The sequence below is a fragment of the Falco naumanni genome, chromosome 5 (genome assembly GCF_017639655.2).
Source record: "Falco naumanni isolate bFalNau1 chromosome 5, bFalNau1.pat, whole genome shotgun sequence".
NCBI lineage: Eukaryota > Metazoa > Chordata > Aves > Falconiformes > Falconidae > Falco > Falco naumanni.
This window is the reverse complement of record NC_054058.1, coordinates 57441297-57461173: the sequence shown is the minus strand read 5'-3', so window position 1 is coordinate 57461173 and position 19877 is coordinate 57441297. Positions and strand designations below refer to the sequence as shown.

At 36.7% G+C, this 19877-nt stretch overlaps 1 protein-coding gene across 8 annotated transcripts in view; it reads right to left on the bottom strand.

Moving 5' to 3' along the window:
• Nucleotides 1–19877, bottom strand: part of CNOT2 (CCR4-NOT transcription complex subunit 2) — a 91246-nt gene that overhangs the window by 23861 nt on the left and 47508 nt on the right. For 6 of the 8 annotated variants that reach the window (XM_040593946.1, XM_040593945.1, XM_040593951.1 and 3 more), the window contains 3 exons: nucleotides 13233–13355; nucleotides 11875–11922; nucleotides 1533–1599 (listed from right to left, as the gene is read on the bottom strand). In XM_040593946.1, the coding sequence (XP_040449880.1) occupies nucleotides 1533–1599; nucleotides 11875–11922; nucleotides 13233–13343 (226 nt within the window). In that variant the 5' untranslated portion in view covers nucleotides 13344–13355. The remainder of the gene's footprint in view (nucleotides 1–1532; nucleotides 1600–11874; nucleotides 11923–13232; nucleotides 13356–19877) is intronic. The other 2 variants (XM_040593953.1, XM_040593950.1) reach the window with 1 other exon arrangement.

Below are 19877 nucleotides of genomic sequence, written 5' to 3'. Positions count from 1 at the left end.
TTTCTTTTTTTTTTTTTTGGCTTCCTTTTTCCACTTTTTTAACTGAGACAAGAGATCTGCATGGGCTGTACTGGAGGCTGATCAACCAAGTGGCCCATTTCTTGTCTAACAGCTAAGTTCAAGTTACATTAACTCTATAACATGAAATCTTGTTCAATGACTTGACAGCTACCAATCTAAAAGTGCATAGGCATTATGAGCTTTGTTTTTCCTAGAAGTATTTTTAAGCATAAGCACCAACTTCAACACAGAAGTTGTGCCCCTTTTTCTCAATATTTAGTAGAAACTGAAGCCTGATATTTCGTTTTTAGCCATGCATGTCTCCATGTTAGAGAGATTATGTCCTAGGCACCACAACCAACTGAATGAACAAAGTGCACTTAAAAAACAAACAAGTAACTGATAAACAGAACGAATAAACTACTTCAGTATCTTTACACAGTTAAGTCTGAAAGGTTCAATAGTGCCAGATTCAGGACACAAAAAAGCCAAGAGCCAAACACAACTCTCAGCCTGGCCAGAAACTGCTCAGATAAATTTCAGTAGTATAATCAAATGTCAGTTTATATTACATGGTCACTCATCAACAGCCATTGAGATAGTGGGGGGGTACCCCACTGTTTTTTTTAAACTATTTGAAGAAAGCCGAAAGAAGTTGTAAAGGCCATGCATCTAGCAGACAAAACTTTTAGTTTGTCCAGATAAAAAAGTCCAGACTCTCTAAAGTACTCTGAAGACACCTTTTCTTGAATCCAAGTCAGATTCACTTGGCAAGAAAGTTGCAAACATTCAAAAGGATACAGTGATAAGTGTTCACAAACCCATTTTACTTGTGTAACTGTATCTAACTCATATTCTGAGTCACTTTCGGGATGCACCTCTCAGCTACAAGAAGGTTCGGTTCTCAACACTGGCCCCTGAGTTAGGTGGCTGGCGTTAGACACTGTGACTGTTGCTCTATAGGTCTTCCATTGCAGCAGTATACACAAGACTGGCAGGTACAGAAAAAAAAAAGTCTTCACGGGATGGGAAAGAAAAAAACCAAACAGTGGTGCAGAAGGCAACAATCTTACCAGCATACTACTTTGCCAAATGCAAGGTGCCAAGCATGTACACAAGATTTAATTAGCTCCTGTAGAGCACGAAATATCAGTAATAATTTAAGGTAGAATTTCCTTCTATTCCTTACATATTGTTCTGAACCAGGCTCATTTTGGCCCAGCTCACCTTCCTTAGTTTTTCCTTCAGAGAGTCACTGTTAAGTCACAGACATTCTTTATAGGATGATGACATTTGGATATTTAACAGCTATACAGTGTCAACATATGACACTTTGCATACTAAACACTGCAAAAATGCATACTAAGCAAAGCAAAAATGTATCTTAAAAAAATAAAATCACACAAATAAGGAGACTTTTTTTAACAATCACCAGGAAACAAAGCCCTATGCATGTTTTTTTATCCAAAGATCATGAAACTAGAACATATTAAGCATAAAATAAACATATCATCAATAAAAAGAATTCTTACTTTGTTGCCCGTATAAACTTGCCCCAAACTGAGACAGCTGACCTGATGTTGATGGTGATGCCAGCATCTAAAATATAAGAATAAAAAGTTAAAGACACAAAGATATTATGCTATCTTGCTCTGAAAGTTTGTAACAGTAAATTCTTTTGCCAAAAAAGTCAAAGCAGCAACTGAAAACTCATTTTAAGTCATCAAAAGTTTTAGAAACTTCCTAAAAATATCCGCACAGTAGCAACTGTAACAGCATTATTACACATCAATAATAATTTATGACTTTAATAAAAACACTTTCTTCTACTTGTAACAAATAGCATAGAGGAAGACTTAAAGCTTTCAGGTTTTCTACCCTTGTAGCTAAGAGACACATCTTTACAGAGGAAGAAATACTCAGTTATTTAAATTTTTTACAGGGTTTTTTTCCCCCCTGCAAAACATCCATCACAGAAGCAGATCAATCCCTGTTCAATGTAATAACAGCAAGTGCAAAGTTCTATATTATCAGTTACAATAGCAAAACGTGGGAAATGAGTTGCAAGGTAGCAGCAGGTATACAGAAACAGATGTGAACTCCAGATAAGATTCCAATGTTAAAATTACAATGTACCACCCCAATAGCTAGCTTCATGCTTGAAGACATCACATGTTGCCAAATATTTCCATTAAAACCTTCTTTGTCAACTTTCAGACATCACACAAGAAATCTGACAAACTAAAGACACTCTCGGGAAGAGTGAAAGAAAAAAAAAATAATCATGACCTATGAAGGAAGACTGAGATTTGGGTTTACATACTCCAAAAATAAGGCAACTGAGGCAGGGACATGACACCAGACTTCCAGTCATTGCTGTAGGAGGAAGAGAATACACTATACTACACATTGCTGCAGAAACGGAAATTATTAGTAAATCTGAGAAACAGGAGATTAGGCTAAATACATGGGGGGAAAACAAAGCCTTTTGCAATCTTAAGGACAGTCAAGCACCAGAACATCTATCCTTGGACGTTTTTAAAGAACAAATTCGATTTTCATCAACATTAGGTATTGTTGACTGTCCCCTGGAGCAAGGAGGCATATTAATTGACCTAATCAATCCATCTCACAACAGAGTAAGACTCGTACTTACTGACCCATGAGCAAATGTCCGCTTGTTCAGTACAGTAGTTTGGAACTTGGATTGAATCTTTGCATGGTTTTGAGGAAAAGAATGTCTGGATTCTTACACATACGGGGATTTCAAGCTTTTTCAGCTTGAGAGTAAAGAATTCAGCTCAAAATAAATTTTACTGTGATAAACTGTAAATTGCTTTGTTGACTTTAGATAAACAGATTTTAAACTCAAACTTAATAAACTGAATCTGCTAGTTGTCTATACTGGAGCCAAATCTAGATGGTAGAAATGAGAAAGAAAACATACACTGTAGACACCAAGTATCAAAAGCAGCATTCATGCCCGTAAATCATGAAGTATTTGTGATTTTTTGAATACATCAGAAGGCATAAAACCACAAATTACAGCAGGCAATTACTGTATATGATCAGAAAATGCATCAAAAATATCACTCTAAAATACTATATAGTCACACATTCTGAACAAAGTGCACATATTTTATAGTAAGCTACTACAGCAATAAACATCCACACTTAAATATACAAGAAGTTTGAAATACTAAGACAAAAACTTCCTGTAGAAAAAAAAAGTGCCAAACTGGACCAAAGCTCTCCTTTCTCAGGGAAGAACTGTCCGTGAACAAAAAGAACACTTTAAATAACTACAGTGGCTTCAACTCAGCACCCATGCAGCAAAGTTCACAGGCCATATCTGCATCAGCAAGTTACACAGCCAGTGAGAAGTGCATTTGTAAAAAAGAAAAAATAATTTGGTCCTGAGGGCCTAACATACACACTGTATGCATTTCTAGAGTTAGCTGTGACTAAAACACCTGATGCCATGAACTGGCTGCCTGTTAGTGAGTGGAGCGTGTTTGGTGCACCCCTGCACTACCTCTTCCAGCCTGTTTTGATATCAAATTCACTCACACTAACACTGCTCTGCAACACAAACCAAAGCATGCTGAAGTGGGGACCCTTGGAAGACAGACTTCAAAAGCATACTTCAAGTTTGACAGGTTGGAAAATCCCAGAACACCCTGTAACTCCTTGGAAAAAAATAAGAGAAAAAGTTCTGAGACACTTTCAGAGACAACAATAAGGGCACAAAAGCAAAAAAAACAACCACCAACCCCCCAAAAAACCGACCTACAAGCCCAAACCAACCAGACATTGAGAGGCAAACTACCAGCTTTGGGACAGGTAAGCAAAACAGTTAAGCAAAACAATGATCCTGTAAGAACAGCTGCTCAGGACATTAAAAAATTGCTGTAATGGCATGTAATATAGAAAGCAGAAGACAGTCAAATCTCACGTAAAACCCTTTTATTTGTAATAACAACTTGGATACAAAAATAAGACTAATAAAAAATATCAGACTTGAGAGGTACTAGATAACTTGAAAGAAAGGAAAAAGAATGCCATCTCTTCTACACAGAGTACTACTTGATTTTTTAAAAATTCAGTTAAAAGAAAAGGAATGGCAAATAATAGTTAATGAACACTGCTTATTAGAAACTGGATTTTCTTTTGAAACATTACAAAGTAGGTCACATGTATTGTGCCATTTGCTTTTACATGAAAAGTTAATTGCAAAATGACTTGTAGAGAAACCTTTATAGAAAACCATAATAAAGGCCAAATATTAAATTCAGTAAGTCTAACTAGTCTTAAAGTCATAACACTTAGAACATCAAAGAAAACAAGCCTCAAGAAGGAATAAATATGAATTTCTGTGGATCTTCTCCACACCGATTAAATGCAGCATTTCTCAAACCTAATGGAGAAGGAATCTTCTGTACGGGTATCTCACTTTCTCTCTAGTTTATTTTGCAATATGCCAAAACACCTCCCCAGTATTAAATACCTTTTTTCTGTCATAGCTAAAGATGACAATTTTAAACTGATCTTTTTCTATTATTTCTATAGAATTTAGGTCAACAACAAAACAACTAAATTAGCCAGAACCTCAACCTGTGCTATCAGGACCTTTATTTGCATTCACTACCTCTGAGTCACTATTATAGTCTACTGAAATTTGGTCTACCAAAAGATTCAGATGAACACTACTAGTATTAAACACATTCCTTCTGGCATTCTGCAATCACTATTTTACCCGACTGGTCTACTAGCCACACGACACAAAATACAACTCTCTAAGAGTGTACTTGCAACAATGGCTGGAAGTCACTCTTCAATTTCTTTTAGTCTACAACAGCCAAATGTCATGATAACCTAATAAAAACTTAAGCAGTCTAACCCTTAGGGTGACTAAAGCTCTTCCAGTTGCCAAGATCTTGTAACCTTTACCCAATTATGTTAATATATTAGGAAAACAAAGGCTCAGAGTTATACCTGTAAGAACCTTTGAAAAACAAAACGTACTAAGTGACTGAGATCACATCAACGAACAGCACATTCCAACAATATGTATACAATACCAAATTTTTTTAAAGAGTGATTAACAATCTTCAATTGAGTCAAGGAATTTCTGAAATAAGCCTCTGACACTGATAGCTTTTCCTGTACATGTACAAAAACCCTCCACTCTTCAAAACTTTGGCATTTAGGTTTAGATCAATCTGCCAGTGGTTAACAGCTACAAAACTCAAATTGTGAAATAGCAGGGGATTTCTGTTTCTATTCTAACCTTGTATGACTGAACTAGACTGATTGTTTCAATAGACTTTCCCTGTACATGTTGTTAGGAGACAGAGGATGCCTAAGACGTGCATCTCCCACAGAGCAAGGAGGCAACTGAGCAAACAGATCTTGTGAAACATGAAGGGTGCTTTATTCTCCTAGCGTATGGAAGGACCACCACTCAGTGGTACTGGCAGACTCATGGGCTGAATTGGTAACAGTCAACTAAGATGTGAACATGATTTTACTCCCAAGTCTCGAACAGTCATAGTGCAGTTCTGAACATGGAAGATTCTGCATCTAAACTTGAACCAACTGATGATCCAAGCAGATGGCCCAATTTTTCTGGACTGTTCCACACCAAAAATTAGTAAGCCATAAGGTACTATCAAGCGATTTCCTACCCCTAGTGATGAATGAGATTTTACTGCAACTGCTTTCACTAGCTTGTGATGGGTTTACTGCAATAAGTTACTTTCAAAGTATCAACAATCTCAAAAAAAACCCCAGCACCAGCAACTGCTTAAATTTGCCAAAATGCTGAAAAAACTGCCGCACTTTACAATCATCCTGAGAGACTGGCAAACACAGGCTGAAGCCTCCTAGAAAGCAGAGGGAAGAGGCCCAGCAGCAAAGCTGGCTGACAGGGTTCCCTGCCTCCCCTGTACTGCAGCATCCTGCCTCTTAAGCAAACCCCCCAACTTACCGAAGGGACAGCTGCCTGTCACTATCACTGCCGAGGTACCATACCTCAGCGCGGCGGCACCAAGAAAACTCCATAAAGCAACACTTCTGCAAAGGCTTCTATATTATGCAGTTAAAGCCTAAAGCTACTTTCTTAAACACAAGGCAAGCTGAAGTTAAAATACATCAATCCAACACTACAAAGTGAACTCCTAAAAGCAAAGCGTGTTAGAATAAGCAAATAAGTCTGTGAGTAATATCTGGTCTGATAAATGATGCGTTTCTCACAGGTGCAAACATCAGCATCATTTTGTATTTGCACTACTTTATTTCTGGTACCTGCCATCTGTGCTGCACTATTTAATAATAAAACAGCTGACCCACAGCCTCAAAAGAAGAAAGTGTTATACTTTTTATGTTATAAAAAATAATAATAAATCAAGCCAACAGATTAAAAGAATACAGATTTTTCTATACTCTGCTCGTTGTTTTTTAGTAGTATTATTAGGTAGGCCTCCTCTAGATTACAAACCACCTTTTAATACTGTGCTCACAATATACTCATGTTGCAAGAAAATATTTCCAAATCTCAAAATCAGAGATCAATGCAGAAATTCTGAAAACCTTATAATTACAGGGTACTATCTGCAAGTAAAAATTATTACCAAATTATTTGTGATATACAAAACTAAATACAATACTGAAAAATAAATTATTCAGTCATTCAGATTTCATCATTTACAATTGTGGCCTTCTGCCTCCAGTGGCACTTGGGAAGCACAAGGAGGTAGAACTGCATTTTTGTTGGCAGCAGTATCTCAAGATCTGAAAGGCAAAGTGTTGCCTTGAATGATCATAACACTATTAATATGAGGTTAACATGACTATTAAACTCAAAAAAATTCTCCCTGGGTAGAGATATCCAGTTTGATGGTACAGTGTATTAACGAGCCAAAAGATTACTGAAAACTTGTTGAAAACTGCTACAAAAAATGCCATAAACAATTAAGAACTAGAAAAATAAAGCAAATATTTTCTTTCAATTAAATAACCACTTGCATATGAAAAACTTTAAACAAAACAAAAAACCCCAAACAACAAAAAATCCCACCCACACACTCGGTAAGTAAACCACCAATACTACAATACAGTATGTTCAGTGAACTGAGTTATTGTGTAAGAAACCATAACCTCCCCCTTCTAAAAAATGCAGATGTTATGCATGGAATTAATCCGGTCCAAGGAACCACTTCAAATGCTAAAGCAGACATACAAAAAGTATTATGTATTGTTAATTTAAGTGGAGACGCAGTAAAATATAGCTTTTAGATGAAGTACAGAAACAACACCTACCACAGTCATTAAGTTCTTCTATAGAAAAAAATCTAAACACAATTTAATCCTTGTGACAGAATTTCAAATTGTAAAGTGATGTGAAATAACCAATTCAAATATATACTTTTTGCAAACTGTGTGACAGAGAGGGAAATGGGGTTTTATACATAAGTAACATTAGTTTATCATTTATTGTTTTATTTGATAAACACATCCAGGTACCAACTTAAAGGTGACAGTAAAAGGCTGCATTTTGCATTCTAAACCTTTTGTTCTTTCTTCATACTGTACAACTATTATGAAAACATAAGCTATAGGTAGAATGTCAGTAGGCTTTGAGAGGGTATACTGCATTAAAAGACTGAAACTCCCCCAATTTGTTTCTAAATCCTGCAAGTCCTTCCAGCTGTTTTCATTAATGGAATTGCAACTTTCATTCATTTAAAGTTTGGGTTTGTTTTAAAAGAAACATATTATGTACTCACTAAAAGATGCAAAAAATCACTCTCTGTGAAGGTAAAAAGCAACTCTGCTGCTTCGCAGCTCACACTTCAAAGAAAAAAGGTTAAGCCATGTGTTTCACAAAGGAAGCAAGGCAAACCAATGCACTATTCAGTCAAATCTACAAGTATGTTTACATGCAAAGCAACCTACATGAAATATGCATTTGCCATTTATAATTAAAGACATTAAAGCTTAGTTTGGGAAGAAAATAAATTACTTTTTTTGTCCTCCACGAACAGATCAAAACTATTCAGACTATGACAAGCTACGTTAATGCAAAGTAGCTCTATTCAACCAGGCAGTATTAGCATGAATGCTATGACTGCTCCTGATACATGAGGGTTCCATGGGAATTCTTAAATCCTTACAACTCCTCCAAGTGCAACATCTTAAGTTAAATTATGACTAAGCTAACAAACTCTCATGCAATGACTAAGGCAAATGCCAAACAAGATGCCTTGGGAAACGAGATACTACAGGTTTCCTTTGAATCCTAAAAAATATCATTAGAAGTCAACAATCCAGCTGGAACAACATGCTGTTCAGCAACCCTAAAGCCAAAGCTGACTCCAAAAGACTGATTAAACCTTTCCAAATTTAGTTTCCCAGACTTAGCAAGATCCTGGATCTCTATTCTCCATTGTAAGCTAAATCTTGTTTCAGGGTTTTCTCTCTTGTAAAAGTACCACCTCTTTGTAAGGCCATTTCAAAACACAGCAAGAGTTAGATAAAGGTTCTACAAAATAACTTCAATATAAGTTTGCAGTAAAAAGCTTTGATATCAGCTTCTGACCATCCCTTTTGCTCTATCACCACCACTGTGTCCATTACAAGACACACACACTGACATCTGCCTTCATGCAACTGTCATGACAAAGGAACACCTGAATTTGATCTACCACGGACACGCTTCCACTACGTCAGGATGGAAGAAAACTCTGGAAAGCAGGCTCCCAGAATCAATAACCCGTTTTGCTGTGCTCAATAACCATATCTGAGGACCTCCTACTCCAGGCAAGGTAGGCCAAGGAGCTAGATTACCAGTTGCAAAGACCCAAATCTAATCTGCAGGCTTGAGTTTACTTGCCTCAATTGTTAAAATATGTTTGACTTCACAGGAGGCCACATTTTGAAAGAACTGAACTGCAAAAGAACATCAGATCTCAACTGAGAACATCCAGAATTACGCAACACATTAAGAGGAGAGTAAGTTCAAGCTAACACATAAGAAGTGCAAATCAGTGAATTATTACTATATTAGTGTGAGCATTTTATCATTTGTTGAGCAACTGGGAGAGAAAATGAACAGCAAAGCACTGGGCAAGAAATGGAAAAAGCATTCACTGAAAAGAATTATCTAACTTTCCTCATAATTTGGGCAGATCATCATTAAAAAATTTGGCTAGACTGATCAAACCTTGTAGAGCACTTCTTACATTCTTATACCTGAGAAATCAAAGAAGTTCAGACTGAACAGGTCCCATCTTTTCTCAAAGCTCATTGTCTTTTTTTTTTTTTTTTTTTTACTTATTTGAAGACAAATTCAGAAGTGTATGAAGGCTTTGAGTTACCAATTTCTACCACTGTCACTCTATGCAAATAAAAATACAGGTACCCCTCAAAATGATTTTGCTGAGTGCATAGACAGCTCAATTAAGCTGGTGAAATTGGCTACAAATAAGCTTTATAATTATTTTGTCAGCACACTGTACATCATCTTGCCAATTTAAGTTACAGGACCACATTTGTTTCAAGCCAAATCTTGAACTATTTTCTTAAAGCATTCTATAAAATCTCATTTCTTTGCCAAATGATTATTGACCTGGTTATCATGCATTGACCCCAGAATTCATAGACAGAGCATTTATGGATGTGCTCTGTTCCACCTCCCTACTTAGCACTGCAAGGTTTCTGATGACTCAAGGTAAAGCCACTGATTTAGTAAAAAGGAAGCATTAGATGGCTTAATTAAGACCTAATCTCATCTAAAGAACTGCAATTTTATGCCTAAAACATTAGACCCAAACAGCATCTGTATGATTTTGGAAGCACTTGTGCATGAACAACATGCAACTTTTCCATTTCAATTACCGTATCAGCCCTGACTGTCTAGAACTGTATTCCCTAACAAAAAAGCAGGTAAATTAAAGGAAAGCTTTTAGTTTTTAGCTACACTGAGGCTCTGGATTAAAAATAACAAAATAGTGTGTCCTCAACTATTTGCTGCTACTTCTTCCAACTTGTAAAAAGTCTTCAAATTTTAAGACAGGACTTGAGCAGCCTTAGTTCACTTCACCTCTGTGTAAAGGAAATTATTTTAAAATTCAAATTAACCAAAGCAACAAGTCACAGGAATACCACTTTAAGCGCTATGAAAATTATTTATTAAAAGGCATACAATATTTTTCCACATCTTTTTCAGATAGGTTCTAAATCTTTTTTTCACTTATTGAATGAAAAACTATTTCCTAATATAATTTGAAAAAAAATGAAAGCCTCCACCTTAGGTGTTAAAAACAAGGAAAAAAGCTAAAAAGCTCCCAACCCAGTCAAAAAACTGTGTGAGAGTCATCACATAGCCCACAATGCCTCTTCACAAGGACAAAAATTCTACTGCAAAAGTGAAAATTAGGTTCTGAAGTTTAATACAAAATATGCTTGCAGTAATAGTCCTTACTCTACTCTCAATTTTAGAAGGTTTCACCATTCCGTGTGTTCCTCTGCTTGGAGTACACATACACAAGCACAGTAACAATTCCTTGGAAAGTAGCAGATTAAGTCAGAATCAGGAAGGCTTTCAACAAAGTGAGAAATAGAAAAAGGCCTACTCACATCCAGTATGACGGTAAATACCAAACACGCTTTAGCCCTTTCCAAAAAGCAGTGATTAAGGAGGCCATTCACAGAGGGCTTCCCTGAGAACCACTCTATTTCAGGTTGAAGAACTCTAGAAGATTCATGCGTACATATGATACATTGGAGGGGGGAAAAACCCCAAAAAGTTTAATTCATTTTCTACAAGTTTGTGGCAAAACCCTGAAATACATTAATTTTATGTGCCCTTAGTAAAGACATTCAAGAAACCAAAAGTGGAAAAAGAGGAATAATTTAAATTGCACTAACACTACACCTTGTTTAGAAAATTCTGCTACAAAAAAAGGCATAAAGAATGCCAGTTTTTTTGTAAGCTTACAAAGAGACTGTGTATGCTATGTTGTAAACTTTTTATTAACGGTTGGATTTTCTGAATATAAAAGCAATTTACTCCTTCCTGCAACCTTTATTTTATCCCCAACTTACCTACTCCATTTCAATATAAATGTGAAGACAGAAAGACTCAAAAGTGTTTCAAGATCTAGAATGCTGGAAGTTTTTACCCCCAGGGTGTCCATTAAACTGGATCCAGATTTTGAACATTAGCCCTTATGAACTTACTCAGAGAAAATTCTGAGCAAATTTATTTTTGTCTGTCCATACTAAGTGTCATCCAAATAACAACACAGGCAGTGTATTTATTGTGTTCTCATATACAGAACATCATCTTTAGTAGAACTCAAGTTGAAAAACTATTTGAAAACAGTTATTTTCAAATAGAAAAGGTCCGCAAAGCTGCAAGACTGGTCAGAAACTAAAATACAACAACCACCTTTGCAACCTCTCTCATCTAAGGTGAGCCAAATGAGATATCAAAAGGAACATGTAACACAGAACATACGTTTAGCTATACATGAGCAAACAAATATGTACAATGTCAATATCACCGCCATATATTTATTTTGATCAACTTCAAAAAAAATTACAATAGCATATAATGGCTTAAGATTTCATGAGCATAAACTCTAAGTTGTAATGGTCAATAATGAAGCGACAGGGAAGAAAAAACCCTTAAAAAAGGATTTGGGGAAAAAAAAACTTTAAAAAGCTTTTGCAAAAATCACTCTTCTGTTTCCTGTCGGAACGACATCACTCTTCTGCCAATTACAGCAGCTTCTATGACTCATTTTGGCCACTTCTCCCACAAGCTTTCACGATTTCTTATTTGTCATTCCTGGTGTCTGGAACACCCACCTTCCTCCTCTTGAAGTCCCATTCTAAGATCCACTTCTGCAACATTGCCTACAGAAAAAGTAGGCAACTAAAACACTCATTCATTGTGTCAACAACATGCCAAGCATCAGCTTTCACTGTGTACACTGTGCAGCATAGCATCCATCTCACTTCACCTTCCTTACTACACCATAAGGGTTTCTCCCTCAGTGCATCCAATCTAAACACAGGGACTTAATACCTAAGAATCGCTTTGGAGAAATAAGTGTCTGCTGTTTTTCAGAGCCCTACCTGCACCTCTCTGTGCTCACAGAAAAGAAAGTATGTTCAACATCATAAATATTCCATTGTGCCTGTGTGTATCTGTGGTACATGCACATATGTAAGGGCATAAACAGAAAAGAACATGCTATTTAATTTTCTTTTCATTGCAGTACATTTTAATCCTTTGCTGGCTCACGTGAAATTTCTCATTAAAGTAACTTATGAAACTGAATTGGAAAGCTGCATTTAAGCACTTTTGTTTTGTTTTTAAAAGCTTTCTGCTCTAAACTTATTTCCTTCACTTTTAAGTCTGGATTAAAATTCAGTTAAGAGTCTATAGGAAATGGTTGTTTACATACATTAAGCTCTATCAAGACTATGTTCACATCTGCTATTAAACAACTATATTTCTGGACAGTCATGGAGGCAGACTTGAAGCAATGACACCTTTTTGCAAGCGTGCAGGACTTTTTTTTTTTAATTAAAAAGAAAATCTAGCCTATATGTTGCTTACACATATTAAATGCAAGTCTGTCATGAGATGGATTGACCTTCAGGTGACATGAACTTCAAGTCATGCTTTCAGTCTTCCACGTATTTCTACATGGCACCCCATATAAAAGTGAAATACTTTACTGGCTAATTTATTTATTAAACAATAAGCAGAGCTTTAGTAATGCCAATGCAGATCTAACATACAATAACACATTACCAAGGGGAAAAAATGTTTACGAATGATTGGGTTTGTAACTTTGTGTCATCACAAATGGAAGAAATACCTAAATTAGAATACCCGAGCAGACAAACAAGCTGCACAAGGCATTTCCCAAAACTAAGAACAGCTGACGATGTAAAATACAAAACCACAACAAAACCACATGTAAACACAAGATATAACCCAATTTAAGTTACAAATTCAATTCTTAAAGGTGAAAAAGTAAAGCCCTGGCAAGCACATGGCTGAAGTTTACATGCATAAACTCACTAAAATTAAAGCACTTGCCATTAAAAAGAGTCATGTACAGCTTAAAGCTAAATGAAGCCCCTCCTCATATTTCATGTACTTGAAACTATCTTGCTATTGAAAGGGGACAAAATAAGCGTATTCAACTTACATCTTTTTCTGACCGATGTGGGAACATCGATGATTGGCTGTAGTACATGTTTTCATCATGGTAGTCACCATCAACCCCCTCTACAAACTTCTTCCTTGAAGCACCAAACATGCTGTTTGTCACCTAAACAAGAAGAAAAAATGTTATATACCACGTATTATTTGGTTTGCTACATACTTAGTATATCTTTTAAATATATGTAAACATTGCCAAAAAAACCCCCACCCTGTTTCTAAAGATTTGAAAATTCCTCTTTAAAAATATTTTCTGTATATTGCCAATGTAACAGTTCTTTCAAGTGGGATTTTCATGTGACAAACTCATACTTCAGAAAGGACTGGGGTGGGAAGAGGGACTTTTTTGGAGAGAGGTGTGTTTGTTGGCTGGAGGGCTTTTTGTTGGTTTGGGGGTTTGTTTTTGGTTTTGGGGGTTTTTTGAGTCCCATAACCTTTCACTCAGGTTTATTTAAAATTACAGAATGTCAGAAAAAAGAGCAAATTCCTCAAAATTTCCTCTCCTCAGGTAAACACCTTCAATCTAAAAGAAAATTAAGGAATGTTCTTTAGTGCTCAGCCACCTTAAAAGAAATAACGAAAAGGGAAGGAAAAAAGAATATCTGTGAAATCCCTCCCATGTCTCATCACCACAACATTGGAAAAGCAGCTTTCTACTTGATCCTGTGCATTCAGAGTCGTGAATAAGTAAGAGAAAGTTGAGCTAGCCATGGTCAACCACCTCACCACAGACTGGCAAAGTTACTGCAAATGGCCCATTAAAACCACTAAATTTTCTTGTGCCCTTACTCCTGCAGGCACACAGAGCAAGCTGCTAAATCAGGAACTGGAAACTAAAGAAACAACAACCATGCAGCTGGTCACAGAACCTTCATTCATTAGAAAGTTTAATCCCACAGTAAGATCATACATCACTAAAGCATCTACCACATGCAGTCCATATTTATACACCTGACACTCATTTACGTAAAAATACACATACTTCTTAAGTTTCAAATCTATCTACTAACATGGTGCAGTGTGGGCTAACAAAGCCCTGTTCAGACCTAATAGGTTAATGTTCAAACCAGCCAAATGGCACATACTGGTCAGTACGGAGCAACTCGCCTAGTTTCTTGTACCATATGGGGAGACTGGAGAGATCACGACCAACAGGATGCTAACCAACCCTATGCTACCACCCTATATAACACACTTTCAAACAGGTCTTAAACATCTTGAAAGATAATGAAGCCAAGTTATAGTTGGCTTATGAAATGCCCTGAGCCCTAAGAATTACTGTCTTCACTACTGATAACATTAGCTAAACTTAAAAACCCACAGGAGCATTTTTAATTTTTATTTTTTTTTTAAGAGTCATTCTGCACTATCTTAGTCTCATGCTTGAAATTGAAATTTCAAAACATTTATTCTGGTTAGCTGCAAGAAAAGTCACTTTCAGCTTGAAATCCTCTTATCCCTACTGACAAAATTATTCTGATATTCTTCACAGTGTGGCTTATTCAAATTTCACCTTTACTGACTAAGATTTCTAGGTAGCGTTTAATAACATCAGCTCCTATACTAGCAACAACTTAACCCCATGATTTCAAAGTCGTAGGAGTTTTGAATAAAGTCAGAACTTGAGATGCATTTAATACAGCTATAATCTGAGAGTTGCCTAAAAACGTTGAGCTAAACAAAAGCTTATTCCACCACTCCTTCAAGAGGGTTACAGTTACTTAGACTACTGATGTCTCAAAACAAATTTACAGTCTGTTACACACATGTGAAGGCATGCAAAGGTACCGCACACCTTCTCCTGATGAAGCTTGTATTTTAAAATGTTTACAAAAATGTGCAAATGTGAAGTCCCAAACTGCTCAAATGCACTCGGCTGACTTTCACACTTGTAGTGAAGCTTTCATTACACTATAAGCAAAGCATATCCCACTGTGCTAATCCCCTTACAATGCAATTATCACCTACCAGATGGGATGGAGCATTTAACAGGCTAAGGGGATTATCTTGTCCTTTGCTCTGCCTGAGTAAAGTGTGGAGAGATGAGCTGTTGTCTTTTAACCACTGTAAAAAGCACAGTGAAACGCTTTGGTGAAGCTATCCCGAGCAACCAGGGGAAGTTGACTGTCTCAACAAACTACTGCTTTTGAGAAGGTAAAAGGCAGCTTCTCACAAGCCCCAGACAACTTTTTGGTGCTCCTTTAACAATACCTGGGATAACAGAAGAGGGTTTTTTGCCACATAACCTCTTGTGATACACCATCAGAGTAACAAAACTTAACTCTGACAGAAAAGAAGTCACTGAAGCACACACCACACCGTACTAATGTAATACCTAACCCTGAGCTACAGTACAGGAACTGCGTAAGGGGGGAAAAACAATTCTGTCTTTGACCCTGGAACTTTTAATCTTATTTCTGCAAAGGTTTACACATGGCTGACTACACATGCATGATAAAGATTTCCGAGTCAGTGGGGTAAGCTCAGAGCTTTCAGTCTCAAAATAAGTGTTTAAAACTGGTGCAAGAAAGCTACAATGTCCAAATATGAAGTCTATATACCAAAAAGCTGAAAAACACTTTAAACACTCCCCACTGAATTTAAACTGTCCAAAAGATTATTTTCTATACTGATAAATGTATAAGACAGTAGCCCAAAACCCAATCAAAATTATGCCCTGAAGACTGATGAAGTGCACTGATAGTAACACGGAGTCTTAAATTTCTTTTTTAATGACCATGCTTTTGTAAAAAAAAAAATTAGTAATTAGATAGATGTAATATTGGTATTTTTATTAGCACCCTGTGTTTCTACAAAATACCTAACAGGAACGTGCTGCTACAGTGCACCAAAGGCTGCAGCTGCAGGGCAAGAGGGGAAGACTGGAGAAGCCCTGCCTACAACCCAGCTGCATCACTGCACCGGGCTGCTCTGAAGACCTTCAGAAGTTTTTGCAGAGACTGACTGACAGTTCTTCACAGCAGCATTTCTGTAAGCGATTCTGTGTCGTTCCATGCTGCCATGCGGAGCAGTCGCATGCAGTGCTCAAGCTGTCCATGCTCCCACTGAGGGAGGTGGTACAGGCACTGGAGGGCATCCTGGCAGCTGCCTGCACCCCTAACAGGATTTCACTTCACGAGAAAGAACTGCCACTTGTTCTCAGGGTGAACCACAGCACAGACCACAACAGAGAAACACTGCATTGCAATTCATGCTGCTCTCCAGCCCTGTTACAAAACTAACAGCTCAATAAAACGAGGCAGCTGCTAAAGACCAGTAACTGGTATCAGAGACTGAAGCCACAGCTGTGGTAGCCAGGCTGTTTGCCTCTTGCTGCTTCTTCCGCTAACACCAGCGGTCAGTACCAGTAGCCTGCAGTGACAGTAAGTGGCCGGCAAACTTCTGAATCACAGCATCTATCCCAGTGCAGAATTTTATAACGTTACAGAAGGTTTACTCAATGACAGTGTCACATGGTTGCCAAATTAGCAGTCGGCATTTTCCTATCCACGTTAAGTTATTCCCGTATTCACTAACATATTCATCAGTCGGTCACGCTACAAGCATACACACGGATATTGAAAAACACTGTTGCAGTACTGTTTGTAAGAAGGTGTGAGAGTAACTGGGGCTGTGCCAAATGTGGGCAGATATGCAGATGGAACTTTGTCACTTCTATCTTAGGACAGGAAGCCACCTGGAAACTTTGTACACAAAGACTGCAGCTTCTTTTTCAGACTCATAGATTAGTGTCCAATCAGCTACAAAAGTAAATACAACAAAGTTCATGCAGCACTTATAAATATATTTTAAACCCTTTGGAAAGTAACAGTGTCTTTAGGTTTTGTATCTTCACAGGGTCTAGACTGATGAGGTAAAAAGTAGAAATCACCTCTTGTATTTCAGTCCCTCGTTCACACCTATATAGACACACACACACGCATGTATGTTTATGCCAACACATCTCCCAGAAGTTGTACTCCAGTTGCATGACAATTTTACTAAGTCAAGAATTCCTGTCTACTCAGCCTAATTCCATACAGATCCTTCTCCTAATCCTGTTGGGAACCCAGTCCTCTGTTGCACAAAACACATTGACAATGTAACCATTCATTAAAAACGTAGGAATGGTGCACTTCCATCAATTCATCCTTTAGCACAATATTGCAAAAGTATTTACAACTCCCACTGGTAGACCCATGTACAAATATTATTTAAAAATACTCATGGTAACAGAGGAAAAAAAGGGAAAGAGCTACATGTTTGGATTCAAGTTCAGAGAGATAACCAGCCATGCTACCACAAACCATGCCCGGTTCTGATCAGGTGAACACAAGCTCTTCTTTCAAAACACAAGTACGTCATGCTTAAAAATCAGATTTGCCCACAACTTCAAGTTAAATTAACCAAGCAAAATGCACATACAATCCTGACAAGTTCTTTAAATTCTTCTGTGGAACACTTCCTAACAACCTCTACTATGGAAGAACTAAAAGCATCATACAAATGTTAAGAACTTGAAGCATCTAATAAACAGTTTGTGGCAATCTCTGATCTTTACCTTCAGCTGAGTACATAACACAATAACCATCAACAATAGTTATTTAAAAAATAGTAAAATAAAACCCCACAAAACCTCCAGATTTCAAGAAAAATCCTTTTCATTACAAGAAATATTGCAGTATAGCATACTCCAGCACACAAACCTGTTAGCAACAACTGAAAATAAATTAATGACACAGAATTTAAGTTGACACTTCAAAATCTTGTCATCTTCAGTTGCAAAATGATCTTCTCTATAATCACTTATGAAGTGATTCTATGATTGTATATTAAATGAATTCTATAATTTGCTTCAGGCTGTTAAACTAAAGTATGAAAACTAATTACATTTTTGTTTTGCAGTATTACTATAGATAGTGCTCAAGAAGAGCTCACTCATGACGTTAACATAGCCAACTTCAAACTAAGAGAATACTACAAAATCTCCCTAGAGAATGTATAGTTTTGATTTTGCATAGAGCAGAAAAAAAACCAAACCACCAATCAATCATTGCATTACAACTGATTAATCTCATCTTTACGTGAGCTGAACGATACATACAGTAATACAAATTTAAAAAAAGAAACCATTTTAGGAATTTTAGCAGTATCTTCCCTTTCCTGCTCCTCCAATGAGTATGGTATTTGTCAACATGTACACTATCATTATGTGAGAGCAATTAGAGGTTATAATCTCCGTCTGATGTTACAGAGCTTCCACACATCTATACACTAAGGCTTCTGATGTTGCTGTTTAAGTCTTTAGTAAGCAAGGTTAGCACTTCATTCCATTTCTCTTCTGTTACAAATCAATGTTTTCACATAAGGCAACATACTTGAATATCCAAAGTATCTACAAAAGTGACCTTTAATGAGCAGTTCAGTGAGAAGTGAGTGTCTCAAGAAGTAAGTGACTACCAGAAATCACATGTTGGTAACCACCAAATCAGCCTGCAATTTAAGTCAAAAATATAGAAGTTGGAACTCCATCAGCTGGTAAAAGATAGCATAAACTCAATTTACAGTAAAAACCGCCATTCTTTATGATCCTATCTCTCAGTGTCAAAGATAATTCCTATTTGGCCCAAACTGGAACTAATATACAATAGAATATATATACTACCAACTCACTAGATGCAAAATCCCAACCCTTGAGTGATAAACTACAGCTATTAAAAAACACCATGGAAAGCACAGAGGTACAAATAGATATATTTTATTTTCGGAATGAAAGACAAAATAAAACTAGAAGTTAAGATCCTTTGTTCCCTCATTTCATTTCACAATGAGTCACTTCATTTCTCCAAGGTGACTGATAAGTTCTAACAGTATACTATGCACTTATGATACGGTAGCCTTTCAAGCAACAACTTTCTAGTATTAACAGTACATAAACATGGAAAACAGTACATTTCACTATATTTCTTTTTTGTTAAAAAGTCTTTTTCCTTGATAAGCTTAATACTGGCACAGATTTGTACTCACTGTAAGAATACAATAGTAAAATAGGTGTTCTGTCAATTTTTAACAACTAGCTTTACATTCTTTTAACTTATTTAAGTGTTTTTAAGTTTAAATCTCAGAAATATGGCAGACTAAAATGAAGACCACCACACTATGAGGCACAAATCTACCAAAAAAACCTGAAGGTTGGATAGCCTTTAGAATAATCTCATTGTATTTGTGTCATATGGTTCATAAATTATTTCAAAATTCACAGAGCACTGTAGAGAACAACCGCCATAAAGCAAGTATCTGATTTACAGACTTATGTCAAGTCTCAAAGTAGTTCAAGATACAACCAGTCTCCTTAAAACATCGTATGGCCTTTCCTTACAAAAATGAAATACGACAAACAAGATGCATAGCAGCTTCTATGCAGGAACTCCAGACAAAAATTTTGAGTATGAAAGAAATAAAGAACATACAGTTATGATTTTAAACCATCTTCCACTCGTATTCTCAAGAACGGCCATCTACAAGGTAAAATTTTTCAAGTGTCCTATAAAGTATAATGATGTTTGCAAAAGCTACACTAGAACTGTAAATCTCTGCTGCATGCAAACTGTGTCAGGAAACTGCAGTCCCT